Raw genomic sequence first — 19,894 nt, 5'->3', positions numbered from 1 at the left:
AGGTATGATCTTGAGTCAGAAAGCTGAGAATCAGCAGCGATGAAACGCTATGCTTCATAGAGCATCCAGACGCGTAAATAGCAAATTTGTGCAACCACAAACTCGTGCGCAAGGTGTTCATACGCTAGATACTAACATTCCTTTCAGCGGTCCCATCGCGCTAGTTTTCCGTGCCGCTCCTGATGTCTTTAGTAGAAAAAGATGGACGTTGAGAGATTAAAATTTTGAAAAACAAGTGTTGGTAAGGTAAGCTACGTTTCAAGATCTGCGTCGACGAACGGGAAGAGCCAGGCCAGCTCAGTTTTACATACCGGGTGTTTCACGAACACCTTCAAAACTGTTTAAAGGTTTCCTGTGGCAGATAACGCAATTCTAGTTCATGAGCTGGTCTACTCGAAGAGGTGTATACTTTCTTAACAAAACGTCGTTTTATGCATTGAAGCACAAAAGTATCTGCAACGCCAATGCATTTCTCCACAAAGTTCGGGAATTAATATCTCGAAACTGGTGTCCTCCTGAGAATTAGTCCCAAGTGGATCCGCCTTGCGAACTGCACGGCTAGAATTTGTAAACTGCAATATGGGCCATAAGGTAATTAGTTAAGAACTTAATTTGTGAATTTTTGTTGATTAATTGATAATGCATTTCAATTTTTTGTGCAAGTAATGTCCCTCTCTTTGAGTAGACCTGCTCATGAACTAGAATTGTGCGATCTGTCACAGGCAACATTTAAAAGTTTTTAAAAGTGTTCGCTGAAACAGTCTGTATTTACTGTATTCGTGCAATATTGATAAAAGTTAGAAGGAAAGTAACATAAAAGGAATTGATTCATTTTTAGTAATTGCCCTGTTACTTTGGCGGAGCAGTAATCGATAACTGTAATCAATTGCATTTTTGACTGAAGTGATTGTAATTGTAATCGCAATCGCTTATTTTTTTCTGTAACGCATAGAAGTCTCGTGTATACGTGCACCCATGAGCAGAATAGACGGACCTCAGGGTCGCCAAAAAATGAATTTCTTTCTAATTAACATGCGTAAACTGAAATTCACGAGTTCACTGGAAAGTTCGCATTGCCAAGTTTGGACTGCAGTCCTCAATTTCAAGTTGCATTCGCAGGCAGTTGAAAAAATCAGCTTTATCGCGCAATCTCTAGTCCGTATACTCTTGCTCACGGGTGTGCATACTCTTTCCTTCATTACAGCACAAAATTTTCAGCCTTGTTTCAAACTATCACTGACACTTATCGTCACCATCAGTCAAGCTTTATTTCCTTCTTGCGATCAAAGAGAGAGAGAGGGGGGAGGAGAAAATTTTGGTGGAGTGTTTCTCAGGCATTGGCCCAGTTCGCAAAGATTTTCGTTCGTAAGTGCAGTTGCCATTGGCCGGCCACGTCCGCTAATTATATGTCCGACATGACGATTGGCTCGCATTTGCTCTTAGGAACAGTCTTAGTGGTTGCTTTTCTTTCTTTTTATTTCTTTTGTGAATACGGACCATGAGCAGTTTGCGCTGGCAAGCATTTTTATTCAGGGTAACTGAAGCTTTGGTTAAGCATTACCCTCTGTTGCAATAATCTAAGAGCCGCATTTATTGTACGCGCGCAATTGTGCTTTATTCCATTTATTAGAGCGACGAACGACCACTTCCCCAGTCGCCCAACTGCGTATTTCGTCAGTACACGCCCTAAATCCTTCACCAGCGAGTTACGGCCCACGCTGAGATCTTGAGTGTTGACCGTTAGGTCGTAGTGCTTTTAACCTTTTCCTCCGAATGCGCTTGCTTCTCGTGCGCTCAACCTGGTTCTCCGCCTCCGCACATGTTCTCCAGTGCGCATTTCATTTTTCACCGGCCGCGCGTTCTCGCCTCAGTGAAAAAGCAAGCGAAGAGTCATGCATAAAAAAGACCCCACTGCAGCGTCTCAGCGTGGAGGAGCAGCAGGAGCGCGATTGCTCAGGCATAGAGAAATGACCCGAACGAAAGCAAGGATACGCGTAAAACGCGAGCCGATTTCGCAAACCTTCTCATTCGTGATAAAAGTACAAGTCAGAATGCGAACGTAAACATGTTTACGCGCTATTTCGTGAGCCCGTTTGTGAAGCGCAATGGGTTGAGTTGAAGCCCCGCACCAAACCGACCGTGGTGGTATCGCGGCACTGCGAGACGTGTTTGGAACAAAAGAATCGTTGGAACGCGAGGCCAGAATGGATTCAGGCAGCGCAAAGGGGGAAGGTGGGGAGAGGGGGGAGGGGGGTAAGAAGAATCGGATGGGAGGAAGCGGTGGAGTAGCTCTGGGCTACACTCCTTTTATTATCCTTTTTTTTTCATTTCCACCTACTCATTCCCCGAGACAAACTCACCCCCTTGCTACAACAGCCAACTGTGCCTCCTTCCTTCCCCGGACTCCGGAAACCGTCTCGCAAGAGTGCGTGCAATGCTAGGCCTTTTGGGTGGTTGTTCCTGAGATGCCCGAACTCGTCGTTGCAGCTTCGGCTTTTTGCCTACACTGTATGATCTTCATGTGCCATGAAATCCCAGAAGTTTACAGGAGGTTATTGGCATGTGCAATCCACGAAGTCGTCCATCAGCCTTTAAAAGCGCGCTTCATTTTCAATGTTGTAGATCCGGGCATTATGCTGCGGCTATATATTATAGTGCTGCTGAAAAAAGAAGAAAAATGGCGGATATGCAAAGAACAAAACAAAATTCGGCACTTAACATTGCTTACGTGTGGGAAAGCAAAAGCATTATAACCCCTTTGGTGAAATATTTTCGATTGATGTTTTCGACATGCATTAAAGTTCTTTCTGCTGATTCGGTGTGTGTGTGTGTTTACGGATACGTTGGCCACAGACCGGAAACATTGGGACCATTTTGCTCCAGAACGATGGATTTTATTTCAAGCTATGCGATCCTCTATGTCTAATGATAGGTCTGTCGTGATTACGCTTCAGAGCCCATCGCAGTAGCGACAGCACCGATGAAATCCGAAGAGGAAGTGACGCGCGGGAAGCAGTGCGCTCATTTTATACACTCATGACGTGGCGTCCAGAGTCCAGCGCAGCAGACAAAGCGCCGATGAAATCCGAAGAGCAAATGACGCGTGGGAGGCCACGTGCTCATTTATACACTCGTCACGTGGCGCCACCTCCTCCCCATTGGCTGCGCCGTCACGTGCCCAATGACGCACGCACTAGGTCACATGTTTAGTCAGCCATATGGCTGCGACGTGACGTGCGCAATGACGCAAGCACTAGGCACTCCTTTAGTCAGCCAGAACCGTGACGCCGCCGTGGCGTCATGGAAGCCTGCTTGTCTCGCATCCCGGAGGCCCGGGTTTGGTTCCCACCCAGATCAAAACATACCGAATATTATTTTTGAAGTCCTATAATTTACTTTGTTTACAGGAGAAATTTGACGTCCAGTCGGCCATTTTTTGGTACCATGGATCGGTCACGCCCACGACGACGACGCCAGATTTTCGCTCAGTGGAGCGGATATGATTGCTAATCACTGAGAAACGCCGGTTTCCCCATTTCACTTTAAGGAATGGTATCCTCGTCAAGAGGGGCCTCGGCCAATGGCGGAATATCCCAGCAAGTGCTTGAAATAAGATGGGATTGCTAGCGCTAAGTGGTCTGTACGACATAAGCGCTTGGAATCGTGACAGTACCAATGGCCTATCGCGTTATGATGAAAGCACAATAGAGCTGACGCTAAGCTTGCGCGCTCATTTCGTGTTTGGGCAGCATAATAGTACATAATGAAGAAATACATTATGGAGATTAGAAAGTATGTTAATAATTTAATTTCTGTCATTCCAACCTGACGAGTTAAGCAATCCAAATTTAAAATGTCGAAACAAAGCGGCTTGAAAAGAAACGCTTTTTAGACGTCGTCTCATTTTCCGCGGTCTATTTCAGCAATATGAAGTGGAGTTTAAAGCATGCTTGCAAGGTGCCCTCCACCCATTTGTATATCACGATAATCCCTAACGCACGTGCCACGAGATGTTTAACAAGGCACCTATAGTGCAAGTACTGTGTCTTGTACAAGTACCGGCATAAAGTAAAAATACGATTCCAAATGCTATTTCTTCTTGCTCGGTGGTCGGAGTGGCGCCCCGCCTGTGTTATCACCAGGATGGAAATGTCTGGAATAGTCTATGAAAAGAAAATTTGAATCGAACAAAACAAGTCCTCTGCCACAAGGAGTTTATCATACCGGCAATACCTGCCGTATAACCAGTTTGTTTGATATAATTGAATTTGTTGCATTCCAACGTGCACGTAGGCAGCACGCAGAACGAAAATGAACATCATTGGGTTACCAGTACTTTTATTTTCTGCCTGGGGGAGAATTAATTATCTGACATGGGATCAGAAGGGCTACAGGCAAACGCGAACAATGTGGGCGAATTTTTACAACGAAGCTGTATACGTGAGCACCCGCAAAAAATTGACGAATGCAGTGAGCGGCAATCTCGGTTTTATTTAAAGCAGTGCAATTTAGGCAAGGCATTTGAAGAATGTGACACCGTCTACGACAATAACGATTACATAAGACTGTGAAGCTACAGAACTATAAAAAATATTGCCGAGGGACTGCTGCGCTGCTAGTGTCTCGATCATATAAAAGAAGTCTCCCAGTCCGCCATGCATGTGTTCCATATTCGCCTTGCTTACAATTTTTAGGTGCGTCTTTTTCTTCGCATATCATTTGGGATCCCTGAAACTACTATAGATGTCCTTCTCAGCAGAAAGAAATAGTTATACTAAGTCAGCAGCCAGCGCTGTTGTTTTTCGTGTGCTATTTCAGTGTTACCAATCCCCAACCACCCATTCACTCTTGCTTCTATACTAATGCATGCTTTTCATTGTGCATGCTTTCCCCCATTGTGTAGGGTATCGTAAATTGCAGTGGCACCGGGCACCATCTTCGCTGCACAGATGATCAACTGTGGCCCGCACTTAATAGGACAGCTCGCGCAGAACCAAACTGATCGTGACACAGCAACCTCCGGTAGATCGCGCAAACGCAGTCTCCGGCATAGATAACCTACGGTGTATAGGGTAGTGTACTGAGGGTTCTGTGTGGAGCCATTAGTACGCAGCGTCTATATAGTTAGATTTAAATGCACCAGAAAATAGCAAATAACAGGTTTAATGGCACCCCGTGCCATCATCGCCATCACACCTCCACCTCCATCGCCATCACACCTCCAAAACATGTTTCCAATCGGCGCATCACCTGGCATTTAGGAAGGTCAACTGTTGCAACATTAAAAGCGTGCTGCGGCCGATGCTGGGAGCGTTCAACTTTACTGCAAGATGAGATTTGCGACGGTAGCATCATGTTTGGTAATGTGCAGGCTTGGAAGCTATTTTGGAGGTCCTCCAGTGGCACTGCATGTTCTTGGTGAAATTCAGCGCATGCAGTGATCCAAGTTGAAAGAAGAAAAGCCTCAAGAACGAAGACGCTGCCACTCAGAAGAAAGCTGATACATCGGAATTTCAAAGAATAAATGAAATAAAGCACTGGACTTAGCTAGCTCTGTATATTACACTTTTGCAATAGCAAGCGCGCGAATTATGCTTCGTTAGGTGCTTAGTATTTTAGAAAAGCACGCAAGAGTCAAAGATGGGCGACGAAGGGCAAATAGAATGTTTCGCTCCACGTAAAACCATGACGTTGCAGCTTTTGGCAATAGATAGCCGATGTTAGCCAACCTTACAATAATTTAAAAAATTATAATCCATCGAAAAACAAGCGACAACTAGACCTAACAACTTTCTTGATGTTATCATACGCGAGAACTAACCAAAATGCGTGCAAGCACTGTGATATCTACACAGCAGCGCCATAACGTCGTCGGCGCCATGTTATGGGCCTGCAGTTGAAGTATGGGCGAAAGCTATAACTTTCTACACCTAGGTTAGCTATGTTTTCGCACCGAACAAAAGCGGAAGAGTTCCCAAAAAGCGAACAGGCCATTTTAATCCGATTAGATGTTTTCGTCTTTGTGCGTTTAAAATTTCAATGATAAAGAGGAAATAGAATGCAGAACTTTCACTTGTCTGAACGTTAGCTTGTCCCACGCTTACTTATATTCGTAAACACTATAGTGAACAAGCGCACTGTTTTTTTTTTATTCTTGATGAACTGCAAGGCCACCGGCAATAACTTTGTTTTCACTGGTTCAAACAGTTATTAAACTTTTATTTTAGCGTATCTGTGCAATAAAGTTTGGAAGCACAGTGCCTTTGTTCAACGTATTATCACACACGGGATTAAAGTTCCTTCTTTTTACCAGAAGGAAACGTTTCACGTGCTTTCAATCCGGGTATATTAATTGAGAATCTTCAAAATGAGTGAAATTATTTCCGCTTGTACATGCTTGCTGGAGCAGTCTCATATTCAATAAAATTAATAGGATGCCGTCACTGCAGTTTTGAGTGCTTGCTCATGTGTGTTGGCAATCGTAAAGCAAAAACTGCGAAGTGTTCATGTAAAGCCCCATGGTGTAGACATAAGAACGACAACGGTGCGCACAAACTTACAAACTCTTACGAAAATCATACACCATGCAGTTAACATGTGATGCTTGTGTCAGCTGAAATGCAAAGTTTTTTTTCATGCCTCATTTTGCCGCGATGCGTGTTGCACTATTGTGGAAAAGCGAGGTGCTGTGCAGTGTGCTAGGCATCGTATTTTCGATCGGTCAGTTTCATGCGCGTTTAACTGCGCGTTTATTTTCCAAGCCAGCGGGCAGGATGTTAGTCGCTCCAGTGAGGCGTCGCGCTGGACGCCACTTTATGCAAACGTTTAATTGTCCCCGAGAGTGGTTAATCAGAATATGGCCCCAGGGTAACTTAAGTAGGATTACTAAAAGAAAAAAAAAAAGGAAGACTCCTGCTGGTTTAAGTATAAAACTGCGATTTGTTTTTCCTTTCTTTTTTTTTCTTCAGCAAAAAATGGTTCGGCGGACGTTGAAGTTCCAATTAACGATATTATTACGTCCGGCTACCTCAAGCACTCTTTTTCAATTATGGCGCCGGAAGTTGAATTTTCCCGTATGATTTTCATTCTTTCCACGACAGTTCCGGCTGTTCCTGTTTCAAGATTCTACCAGATTGTTAACAATAAATGTGCTGTGGCAAGCAAGTGATTTGCAGCCTTCGCCGTTGGGATATGTGGAGGGACAGACTCAAAGTGCCCGACATATTACGGTGTTCAGATATATAATTAATACATGAAGTGTTCTAATTCATGAGCTCGATGCATAATCGTTGATAGCGCCGGCTATTGCTTGCGGTCAATTCATGTTGCGTCTGTTGTTATATCGCGAATATGCATTAAGAAAACCTCCAATAAAATGTCGATGCAAATACGCAGTTGACGCGCTCTCAGAATGCCAAGCACTCCCTGGCGACGCTCCTCGATTTAATCGACGCCCATCGCAGTCCCTGTTTTCCCTTCTGGTTACAAACTGACAGCCTCTGCCAGCACGACGCCCGCCGGGACGCTCTACGGCGACTCGCCAGTGCCGCTGTATCACTCGCCTATACTCCACGCTTCCGAGAACTGTGCCACGCTGGCCAACGAGGAATCACACTTGATCAAGGATTGCTTTATTAACATAGACACTAGTACCCGTTTTCCAAAAAAAAGTTATCACGCTAGGACGTGTCTTCCGTTGTGACGGGGAGGGAGGAAAACCATAAAAGAAGACATTTGCCCACTTCTGCTCTCGACAGTGTCGACACTGCGTTGCTATTTCAATGTCAAGAATGGATGCAACGGTAAATCGCAAGAGTTTACATTGGGCCAGTGGAATTTGGCGGTCTTGAAAAACCAGCGCCTACATTCCCTGGATCCCCACCTAAAGCTCCGCCTTTCACACGGCTTACGATGACGTCAGGTAACCCTCATTTGTCGTCTATTGGTTGAAGTAGCATTCAATAATGCCTACTCCTTCCTCGTCGCAATGGTTAAAAGCCCCGAATGTGAATTTTTGGCAAAACTCTTGGGCCTTGGTCCCAGAAGACGTCAGCCTGAGTTGCTTTAAAAATAATGCTGTGCTTTCTAAAAGCTTTCTAAAAGCACAGGAATTGTGTGAAATACTATAGGGTGTGTCAGATGCCGTCACCATTTTTTTTGCGGGCACTGTTTTCATATATTCTTCCCTCTTCATCATTTCTACTGTTTCTCCATCCCCGGTGCAGAGTTGCCAACCACAACGTTACTCTTGTTAATATCCCTGCTTGTCATGCATATTTTACCTCTCTCTCTCTCGAGTAAAGCTACGCAAGTTCCGGAATGAGACGTCTGTATTCTTAGTTACGAATGCATACAGGAGGGGTTAAAAAAGCAGATATTCATTCGAAGTGGTAAATATGAAAACTTGAATATGTTTCCCCCCAAAATTCAAAGAGAGATCCTGGAAATGTGAAGAACAAAGCAGCGTCTTCAAAACAAAGCGCATTTTTAAAGGTGGTGACACACCTAATTCTAAGCGGAATAATCGCTACATTGACGTGTTTATAATTACAATACGCTGCCATAGAAAAGAGATCGCAGCATCCAAGAAGGAAACTCGCGATCATCGTGCTGAGGGACAAAACGCCAAATCCTTTCTGCCACCGTGGTCAATGTTATACCAAAAGGTGAGCATGTCTTTTTATGACATTGACCATGCCGTGAAATTATCAAGATGTGTAACCTTCCCCCTAACTACCGACAGCACCGATGAGTTTGAAATTTCTTTAGTTTACTATAACATCAATTATCTGTTCTTTTTTTATTTATTTTTTTCAAGTCTATCAGTGTTCTTCTTTTAGCAAAATTTACCGCTCATGCGCCTTAGCCCACATAGAAGGGAGATGGAGTAACAAGAAACACATGCTTGCAACCTCTTCACATGGTTCCTCAGCTAATCTATCCAGGTGCACAATTGTTCTGTGTTATATGATTTACCGAAATGACATACTGCAATTACATATTGTTCTGGACAAATAAGGCGTAAGCGTAGTCAGCGTAACGATGCTTTAATCGTTCCTTCTATCTTCGCTTTCAGTGCTTCTCATGTTCAATTCAACTTTGCTCTTGACCTTGCTTACAACTTCAGCTATCCAGACTTATCATGATCTCATTTATACCCCGCCTCGGATTTCACTTTCCGTGATCCCTGACGAGATGCCTACGAGAATGCAATGCAGTACGCGGAACCACGAAGCTACTTTCGCTGAGCATATGCCGAGCTCAGAGGTGGGTCACCCCGCATCTTTGGCCGTCCCTAATAAGTCAAGCACTAATACACTGAGCTCTGTCCCAATTTTAAATTCATTTTCTGTTACAAATGAGGAGCTCTTGCTCTCAAAGTTTCGAGTGTATGGGGCCTTGATATATTATAATTTCCTTTTAAACTTCATGAGCCTGGTTCATTTTTGCACTGTTTAATTAGATTGGATACCCCATATGTTCTGCGCGACCAACCTGGCACCGTATTTAGCAACGATTTATTCTATTCTTCCTTTTTTTTCTCCTTTGTTCACTGGCTCCGACGCTGCTTTACCGTCGCTATCACCGGGGATGGCCACTTGGCGCCACGGATGATAAGAAAACAACGATAAAAAATCAAGCTGTAACAATATAGAACCCCTGTAAGAGAACCAAACCTGGGCAAGCTAGTAAGCATTCATCTCCAAAAACAAAGCACCAACAGACACATGACGTAGCAATGCGCCGGTGTTGTTTTTTTCTCTTTTCTTTCCTTCTTTCTTTTTTTTCTCTTTTTTTACTACATCCCGAGTTCTTGGCGTTTTGTTTCTGAATCGGCCCCTGTTCTCTTTTTCTCCTGCCTTACATCAACTGCAAACGAAACGCCAGTCACCACGTAGTATCGTACCGCAAAACTTTCATTGTACTAGTTTGGAGACTATGTTCCTATAGAGTCACAATGAATTTTATTTTTCATTATTTTGGATGTAAACATAAGAGGGTTGCGCGCGTCGCACGGTGGTTGTGAACAAACGCGTGCGCCTTGCAACAACCTTTACCACAAGAAAGGTCACTTCGCTCTTTGACAGGGGTGTTGTTCTAGCTCTTACAAGAAGGCAGTTAAGGTATATTGTCACTACGCCAAGCCACACGAGGTGACTGCTCGAGGGCGGAGGAACAGCCACCCGGTGTGTAAGCGCCCTGAGCTAAGCGGCTGTCCTAGGTTCGTGTCGCTTGATGGCTGTGCCGGACAAGAAGCGCTCACGCATGCATTTTTCATCTTCATTATGCTTAGAATTGGCCCCAGGAACACGTCTACATGTCTGCTTCTTGAAGAGGCGCACGGGTATAAGTGACAGTGAGCAGGCATGCGACACTCCGTTGCACGTGCTTCAACAACTGAGTGCACCATTCGCGTCGTGACGGTAAAGCGCTCGCCAGTTACGATAGTGCAGCATCTTCTATGGTATGTAGATATTTAATAGAGAACGTTCCCATGCTGAAAACTAACCACGCCGCGTGCTTTTTGGTGTAAACAGTGCAATCTTCCTCAGCTGAATCACTGAAATAGAGAGCCTCTGAAAGCGGGGTTATGGGAGCATGGTTTCTGGCTTGCAACTTCGCGTGGGCGGAAGGGAAAGAATTTGGAACAGAGGGATGGAAGGGACAACTGGTGCATATATAGAGAGCTATGTATGGAATATTTACGTTAGATATGACTGTTGGGGCTCAACGTTCCAAAGCAGCACCAAGGCTCATATCCCAGGTGCAGTCCGATCGGACGTACTACGCGGGGGAGCTCCACACTCATTTTGACCACATGGGGTCTCTTAGCGTGTACCATGTCCAGAGAAATCAGGCGTTTCTGCATTCTATGCCATCGGAATGCGAGCGCTACGACTGGGAATCAAAGCTGGGACATCGAGCTCCGCGGCATAGCGCTACGACCACCAAGTTACGACGGCGCACGTTTTATGACAACTTGAGGTTGAACTGGGGATTCAATCTATATTTACACTATCCGTGATATGCAGGAAGGCTCACCGACGATGTGGAGCTCGACGTCGTAGCTCCTGCGGCTGCCGTGCTTGTACTCGACATTGCACACGTAGAGGCCGTGGTCCTCGTAGCGTAGTGCCGAGATGGCCAGCAGTGCGGGCCTGCGCACGGCCGAGAAGTGGGCGCGTCCCCGCAGCGGCTCAGCGACCGAGTGGCGCGCCTGCATCAGGTTTCCGCGGCGCCCTGGAGGCGGGTCGAGCGTGTAGAGCGCCGTGGTCGGGTCGTCAGCCCGGTGCCACCAGACCTTGACCGCCGGGTCTGAGCGCGGTCCCAGGTCGCAGGGCAGGTCGGCGGTCGCTCCCTCCGTCAGCAGCACCGTCACTGCAAGAACAGGAGCGGAACCATTGGTACCGCATCACGTACTATACCGGTCACGCAGTCCCGCTGTTGTTCATAAGCTGTGACAACATTGGACGTTGCCTACTAAAAACATGTCTATACCAGAACCATGACCTTCAAATAGAAACTTTGAAGAAAATATGAATATGAAGGCAATTTTAAAGAGGTGAATAAAATGAATAGCACCACATCTACGACAGCGAGAAAAAACCTGTATAAAAAGAAGAAAAATATAACGAGGGAAAGAAATAAAAGTAAAGCTTGCATACATGCAGCTTGCACGAGCATAACTCGTGCACGATAAGCGAACACCACAAGTGTGAGAGAAGTAGGACTCGGGGAAGTGAAGTAGTGGAACCACAAATGGGCGCAGGAAAGGCGGCGTTCATATTCTCTTTCATTCAGGTGGTGCAGTTACGAGGAGAGAGGCTGCCATAGTGAAGAAGGCCAGCCGTGTAAACTTCTTACGGCTTCGAGGACAACATCAGCTGCGATCACTGATACCGGTGAGCGGCGCGACGACACCAAGCGCTGACGTTCGACTGCCACTGTGGCGGAGGGGCAAGGCAGCAACGGGGATGTGCAAACGTGGCAAGGGCCGCCATTACCGCAGCATAGCTTCGCAACCGACCAGCCTAGATCTCCTACATTCGACCACCGACACTCGTCTTGGATGCGACGAGGAAAGCTGATAGCATGTCGGACGAAGCAAGCTGTGCGAAAAATGTGAGAGTGGAAGATCAGAACGAACACATGAAAGAGAACTCTCCCTTCGTACTCCCTTCGCGACGAAGAAGAAGAGATTGAGATTGAATGTGATGAGGAGGCAGATCCTTTCACTCTTGTGACATATAAAAAAAAGAAGGCTTGAGGGTATTCCTGTAGTAGTCCAACCAATTAAAGAAATGAAAACGTTCTGGGAGAGTAAACCCAAATGTTGTAGCCTGAGAAATCGTTATGCTAGCAAAAGAGAAAGTAAGTTCTTTCCGAGCGAACAAAGACGGACGTTTCTCAGTCACTGTGAGTTCTCTAGCCTCAGCCAAGGGTTTGTTGTCATGTGTGCAAGTAACTGGCTTACTAGTGAAGCCATTCATTCCGGAGTCAGACATGCGAAATGTTGGCAAAATCCAGACATTTACCTCTAGAATACACAGAAGAACAATTAACAGAATATTTAAGAGAGGCAGGAGTGACATAAGCTAGACGCCAGACCCGTCACATACGTCAAGAAGATGGCACCATGGAATCTCGCCAAGTGAGAAGTGTGATTTTGCAATTCCGCTATGAATCCCAGAGCGAGTGTATCTTGGCTTCACTAATCATCCAGTCGTGGAATATCTGGGGCCAGCCAGGCGCTGCTATAACAGCCAGAAATTTGGTCACTTAGCGAAAAACTGCCAAGAAACAAGGCGCTGCAAAATATGTGCAGAAGACCATGATCACAAAGACTGCAAGTCTCTAAGACAACCTAAGTGTGCGAATTGCAATGCACCCTACACTACATCATTCTCTGGCTGCCCGCAGAACAAAGTAGCCGCTGTTAATCATCAACACGACATTATCTACGGTCGGACCCAAAAGCGCGGTGCACCAGAACCAAATAAGAATATGATGAACCCAGCGCAACCACCTCGGCCACAAGCGCCTAAGCTGCAGGACACTTCTATGACATACGTGAAAGTCGCAAGGGGACCACAAAACCGAGGACAACGTTTTGGGACATCACCAAGTCAACATGAAGCTCGACAAGAACCTCAGGGGGGATTTAGTCAGAAGAGCAACCACGTGACTAACATACGACAGAATACGAGCACACAGCAACCAGTAAGTGTAACGAAACAGGGGACCTCCTCTGCGTCTATTGCTGAACTTGTCATTCCAATGTTGTTTTCTGCTTTAAAAGCCATGCTTGCCGCGATTTCACAGGCTAACTTCCTGGAGATCAAGGCCGTATTTTGGATGGAACAAGTGATACTACAAAAGGCTACGTCAGCCACTGCGCAGGCGGGGCATGAATAATTGTCATCAAAATGTCGCCATATTCCAGTGGAATGCGAATAGTCTTCGCTCTAAGTGTGCGGATTTTAGAAAACTGGTGGCTCAGTTCTTTTTTCCAGTGTTATGTATTAAAGAGGCCGGTGTAGACAATGCTTTTCGGCTCACTAACTCCATTGTTTATACATCCTCTCGATTTTCAGGATTGAGCAGAGCGATGATCTTTGTTCGAAGAGACCGGCCGTCCGCACTATTAAGTGCTGCAGCGTCAGACATCCCGGAATGCGTAGCACGCGAAGTTCGGTTTGGCCGAGTAAATACCACTATTGTCAGTGTTTATCTACAGCATTCTACAAATATTACTTTCCACATTGACGGGCCTCTTTCAGAAATATACAAAAGATGTAATATTTTGTGGAGATTTCAATGCACACCATGTCATGTGGGGAAGCACCTACTGTGACCGTCCTGAAACTGAACTAGAAAAGGCACTTCAGAAGAATGGTCTGTGCTGGTTGAATAACGTCTCAGGGGCGTTTCTACGTGGTTTGAATTACTCCAGCTGCCTGGACCTCACGTTCTGCTGAAACGATATTCCATGTGGAGCAACATGGAGAACAGACATTGAAACAAGGGGTAGTGATCATTTTCCTATCCTAATACAGCATCCTAGACTACGATTTTCGACTTATCGGCGCTCTGCAAACATAACAAATTGGCAGGTATTTTGATATCACATTACAAGTCAAACTGATCCTGTCAGTGATACAGACACTCTTTTATTGATTATAGCAGAAAAATTAAACCTTTGTTTAAAATTTCTTAACATTCCTGATGGTTACGCTGGTGTAGGCTCTGAATACGAGATGTTCAGAGCTATACGCCGCAGAGCTGAGAGAAAATATCAACGCACAGGCCCTATTGAAGATTACCGAAAATACCAAAAATGTATGATGATATGTGTTGGCAGCTGGAGCGACTAGGTACAAAGCGCTGGCAAGAATTTACTCCCTTTACACCTACTCCCTTTACACCTGAATAAAAATTATGGAATGTTCTGCGCTCTTTAAGTGGACCAGTAACACTCCAACAACCGTTCAGAGCTCTAGCTTTAGTCCAGAAAGTACCGGAAACAACTGTTGCAAACGAGTTTTGTCAGTTTTGTCGGTGCCGCAGTAAAGACATCTGAATACACGAACTCTGTCGAAGAAGTCCAAGCATCGATCAATGTTTTTATCAGTAGCGATCATCATGACCTTGATCAGCCGTTTTCACTAGAAGAATTAAAGAACGCACTTGTACCGTGCCAACAGAGGACACCAGCTGGACCTGCCGAAGTCACTTATCCTGCCCTGAAAAACCTGGGTCCTGTAGCCACAAATACTTTATTAAAATTACTGAATGATGCGTGAATATCGGAATGTCTTCCACTTTCTTGGAAAATTGCACGAGTGGTTCCGATACTAAAATCGGGTAAAACTTCTTTATTGCTAGGTTCCTTGCGCCCTGTCAGCCTGACATTTTGCCTTTGTAAACTTATGGAAAAGATGATTAATGCTAGGCTTCAGTGGTGAACAAAATGCACCAACGCGCTGCCCGAAAATATGACGGGCTTCCGCAGGCGCCGGTGTACGATAGATGCTATTTTAGATCTTGTTACATGCGTAGATCATGAGAGGAGCTGTGGGAGAATCACCATTGCAGTGTTTCTAGACAAAAAGCGTGCATTTAACACAGCCAGTCACACTCACGTACTGCATGGGTAAATTCAGTTGGGCATAGTTGGCCGAACACTGAGATGGATTTCGAAATTGTTAAGAGACAGGAAAATCTATATTGAAACTGTTGATGGGAAAAGCACAGTGCATAAAGTGAATCAAGGTGTTCCGCAAGGTAGTGTACTCAGTCCATTTCTTTTAACTGTGTTATGGCTGAATTACCCCATATCTTGCCTGCTACCTTGAATTATTCACGATATGCAGACTACTTGTGCATATGGGCGTCTGACACGAGTGCTCAAGTCGTTCAGCAAAAGTTGCAAGCTGGCTTAACAGTGATTAGTCATTTTTAGAAAAGTAGAGGTATGATTATTTCACTTGAGAAAACTGCTGTACTTCCCTTCACAAGGAAATGCCTCAAGAGATTCCACCTCGTGCTGGACTCTCAGCGTTTGCAACTTGTGCGACAACACAAGTTCTTGGGTATTATTATAGACAGACGGCCATCATGGGCTCCCCAAATAAAAGCATTAGATGAGAAAGGCAACTCGCTAATCAACATTCTTCGTTGATTTGTTGGAGTGAGATGGGGTAGTTCAACCTCTTCTTTATTACGCATTCACTCGGCAATAATTAGACAAAGAATAGCATACTTTGCTCCTGTGCTATATGGAATATCCCGTAATCAGAGGAAATAATTCAAAGATGAATGGCCAGAATCCTTCGCATATGTCTTGGCGTTCCCCGTGCATCTGCCAGTGCTTTTGTAATTGCTGAGTCCCGCCAACCAACTTTTCATGCACTAAGATTTACGGAAACTTGTCGTCACTTTTTTCGTTTGGCAACACAACACGGTAATCATCCACTATGCCACGAACTTCTGAATAGAACCGCTGCACGCATACATTAAGAATGGTGGCGGTGCAAGAACTTACTAACTGCTTACGAATACTGGTCTGCATGCGCAACTCATCCCCCATGGCGACTTGCAATTCCAGAAATAGTAACTTCAATTCCTGGAGTAGGTCGTAAATGTGATATGCCTGTAGTGGCGATAAAGCAATAAACTTTATCACATCTATAGACTAAATACGTAGATCGCATTCTCGTATATACCGATGGATCATGCTGGAAACAAAGCTCTACATCAGCGTTTTATATACCTGCATACCAAGAGAAAAGAGCTTATCAGCTTTGCCGATTTACAACGTCCGCAACAGCATAACTTTATGCAATACTTTCTGCTTTACGTTACATATGTCAGGAGTCATGAACTCTTCGCTGGGTATTTCTGAGTGACTCGCAAGCCTCAATGCTGAGCTTAAATGAAACCAGCTTAAGGAAAACAAACAGCACATTGGCATACGAAATACAGTCTTAAGACATACGCCATAGCGAAAGATCTACAACACGACATAGCTTTCCAGTGGATTCCAAGTCACTGAAATCATAGGAAATCTAACAGCTGATCACATGGCGCGTGCAGCGCATCAAAAGAATGAATTATCGCTAGTTTCTCTAGCAACGAGTGATGCGCGTTGTTTATTGAACAAACTATGTGGAAATTGTCCAAGGAAACTTGGTTCATAAATGATGCTCAGGACTCTGAATTGTATAATATTGACCCTGGAATAGAATTCAATATTCCGTTTACAATTAGCCGATCTGTTGAAACAACAGTTCATAGGCTTCGGCTAGGCACTGCCTATACTAAAAGCTTCCTGTATAGGATAAGAAGAACAGTACTACATGCTCATGTGAAGAGGCCGAAGAAGACATAGAACACCTTCTTCTACACTGTAAAAGACATGATGCTCCCCGTAAGAAGCTTTCGGAAAAACTACATGGCTTGGATAGACGGCCACTATCCTCAGGAAAAATTTTGGGTCCATGGCCGGCAGAAACACTTCAGAAGATCGCTGCGCATGCCTTAGTACAGTTTCTTTATTAATAAAAAATATCACAAAAATACCAAATCAGATAACAGTTATTGCTGGCATTGTTATATTAACACGCACTCTTGATTACATGTTTATTGTGTCTCCGTGTTCATGTAGCATTTGTGTCTGCTTACAAGACTTGTATTTTGAGCGCGGCAATCAAGAGGGTAAATTGCAGGAGACATTAGGGAGGTTAACGAAGAAGCTCGAGAACAAGTTAGAAGCTCGAGAACGAAAAATGTTAGGCCTAACGTTAAGAGACAGGAAGAGAGTGGTGTGCACCAGAGAACAAACGGAGATTGCCGATATTCTAGTTGACATTAAGCGGAAAAAGTGGAGCTGGGCAGGCCGTGTAATGCGTAGGATTGATAACCGGTGCATCATTAGATTTACAGAATGGATACCAAGAGAAGGGAAGCGCAGTCGATGACGGCAGAAAACTAGGTGGAGTGATGAAGTTAGGAAATTCGCAGGCGCAAGTTGGAATCAGCGAGCGCAAGACAGGGGTAATTGGAGATCGCAGAGAGAGGCCTTCGTCCTGCAGTGGACATAAATATAGGCCGACAATGGTGATTCAAGAGGGACCTAATTCGCAAGTGCCCAACATCTTCGATGTGAACATCTTGGTTTCGTGAACATTTATGCTTTGTGAACTCATGTGTTGCGTGTGAACACTTCGGTTCTGTAAGTATTTATGCTATGTGAACTCTTCTGTTGCGCGAACATTTATTTATATTGCATTTAAGGTTCAGTACGTGAATGTTCATCCATGTGTTTATTAGTCCAGTTTTGTGATTGTTGACAACTTTCCGACGACAACTATCATGTAAGAGAAGACGAGTAGCCGGTGCCACATATAGGCACCAACTTCTTAAATACATTTAATGATAAAAAAGGCATTGTCGAACTGATGGTCATCCCTATGCGCCCGATGTCCACGCAGCTGCCGCCTAAATATCAAAATTCAGACTCAAGCTTTTAGAACCATACGAATATTTAGTGTCAGTTAATATGAAGCTATAGGAGTTTCGGTTCCGATGCATATAAATGTAAAAGGTGACACCCGAGAAAAGAATGCTAAAAAAAAAAAAAACAAATAGTTGAAAGGGAAGACTCAGAGAGGCACTCATAGAGAATTTGCTTTAGAATGATTACTGTAGAAATGCGCTAATTTCCTCTTTTCATCCCTGAATGATTTAGGGCTTCTTTGACGCGGCAACGCAGAAGGAAGCCTGTTTCTCCTCAGTAGTATAGCAGTAGTAGTAGTAGTAGTAGTAGTAGTACTAGTAGTAGTAGAAGTTAATAGTAGTAGTAGTAGTAGTAGTAGTAGTAGTAGAAGTAGTAGTAGTAGAAGTAGTAGTAGTAGTAGTAGTAGTAGTAGTAGTAGTAGTAGTAGTAGCAATTAATATTTTAGCGCTACAGGAACAACCTACCGGTCTTCGAAGGCTGTTAACAATAAGTCAACACACTGTACGTCAAGATGTTGTGTACTTCAACATGTTAACGTACACAATACGTGAACATACTACATGGACTGAATGTGGGATTTATTTATTTATTTATCTATTTGTTTCTTTATAATTTTTGAAATGTTGGCAACATTCGTCACCGGCTTTTCTGCAGCATTTGATTGTGAAATGAATAGAAAGAAATAAAATCAGATAACGAAGAAACAAGGATACACACACGATGAATATTAAAGAAAACTATGAAATATACAAGATACGAAAAAATCGGAAGCGTTCCTTGCTAAATGAGGACAGAAATAATGAACTAAGAACAAGCCACGCATGCCGCAACATGCTTATATATATATATATATATATATATATATATAAATGAACAAGCAAATCAAAACCCGAATGTCAAAACAGAGAATATCTAAAAAAATGTGTCGGCTGCCAGATGCAGCGCCATTGTTCGTTAAGCAACGCATTAAAGCTATGAGAGCTCTAATTCGCAATTGAGGATTATTGCGCGTTGAAAACACTTTTTTTACAGCAAAAGCACGGTTATGAAGACTGTTCGCCTTGATCTAACACAATGCCTTGTAATTCATAAAGAGGGAGATTCATAAAAACAAGCTCAATGTTTTCTGATAGGTGACTGCACTTCCAAGAAGGCAGTGTAACACGACGTATGTGACAAAGAAAGCTGCCTGTTTATGCACCTTCCAATCTAATTCACTAAATTAATTAGTCAATTATTACCTATATAGAAGCTCTAGAGATATAACAGAAAACGATAAAATATTGTTATATAAAATAGGAACAACTATGTGCAGGATAGAATATCGTAGATAAGTTTTATTATATGTGATAAGGAGATAAGGGACCTGCCAATATCCCGATCGCCAGTCGAGGGAAGAAAAAAATTCGGCACCTTGAAGGCAATCGAGGGCGTCGTCTATTCGAGGAAGAGGATAGACATCTTTGTGAGTAATCTTGTTGAGACGTCGGTAATCCACACAGAATCTAATAGAGACACCTTTCTTTTTGACCAGTACAACAGGAGAGGACCAGGGGCTGCAAGAAGGCGTAATGACTCCGCGCTGAAGCATGTCGTCAACCTGCTTCGTGATGACACGACGTTCCGCAGGTGACACACGGTAGGGGCGCTGTCGCAAAGGAGCGTTAGGCCCAGTGTCAATCGTGTGAACAACCGCATCAGTTCGGCCTAGTGACGCTTGCGGTAAGTCAAACGAAGTGCTGAACTCGTGTAGAAGGGCAAGAAGCCTGCGTCCGTGCAGCCGGATCGAGGTCGCTGTCTATGGAACGGTCAAAAAAATCCGAGAGCACGGCGTCGGACGCACGGTGAGGGGTCAGGGCGTTCAGCGGATGCTGT

At 44.4% G+C, this 19,894-nt stretch overlaps 1 protein-coding gene across 1 annotated transcript in view; it reads right to left on the bottom strand.

Annotated features, from left to right (window-relative positions):
- Positions 1-10,205: 10,205 nt before the first annotated feature.
- LOC125945900 (uncharacterized) overlaps positions 10,206-19,894 on the bottom strand; it is a 270,364-nt gene continuing 260,675 nt past the window's right edge. The window contains exons 2-3 of the mRNA XM_049668301.1: positions 11,044-11,379; positions 10,206-10,240 (exon numbers count right to left, since the gene is read on the bottom strand). Of these exons, the coding sequence (XP_049524258.1) occupies positions 10,206-10,240; positions 11,044-11,379 (371 nt within the window). The remainder of the gene's footprint in view (positions 10,241-11,043; positions 11,380-19,894) is intronic.

This window comes from Dermacentor silvarum, chromosome 1 (assembly GCF_013339745.2).
Source record: "Dermacentor silvarum isolate Dsil-2018 chromosome 1, BIME_Dsil_1.4, whole genome shotgun sequence".
Classification (NCBI taxonomy): Eukaryota; Metazoa; Arthropoda; class Arachnida; order Ixodida; family Ixodidae; genus Dermacentor; species Dermacentor silvarum.
This window is presented reverse-complemented; position numbering and strand designations above follow the sequence as displayed.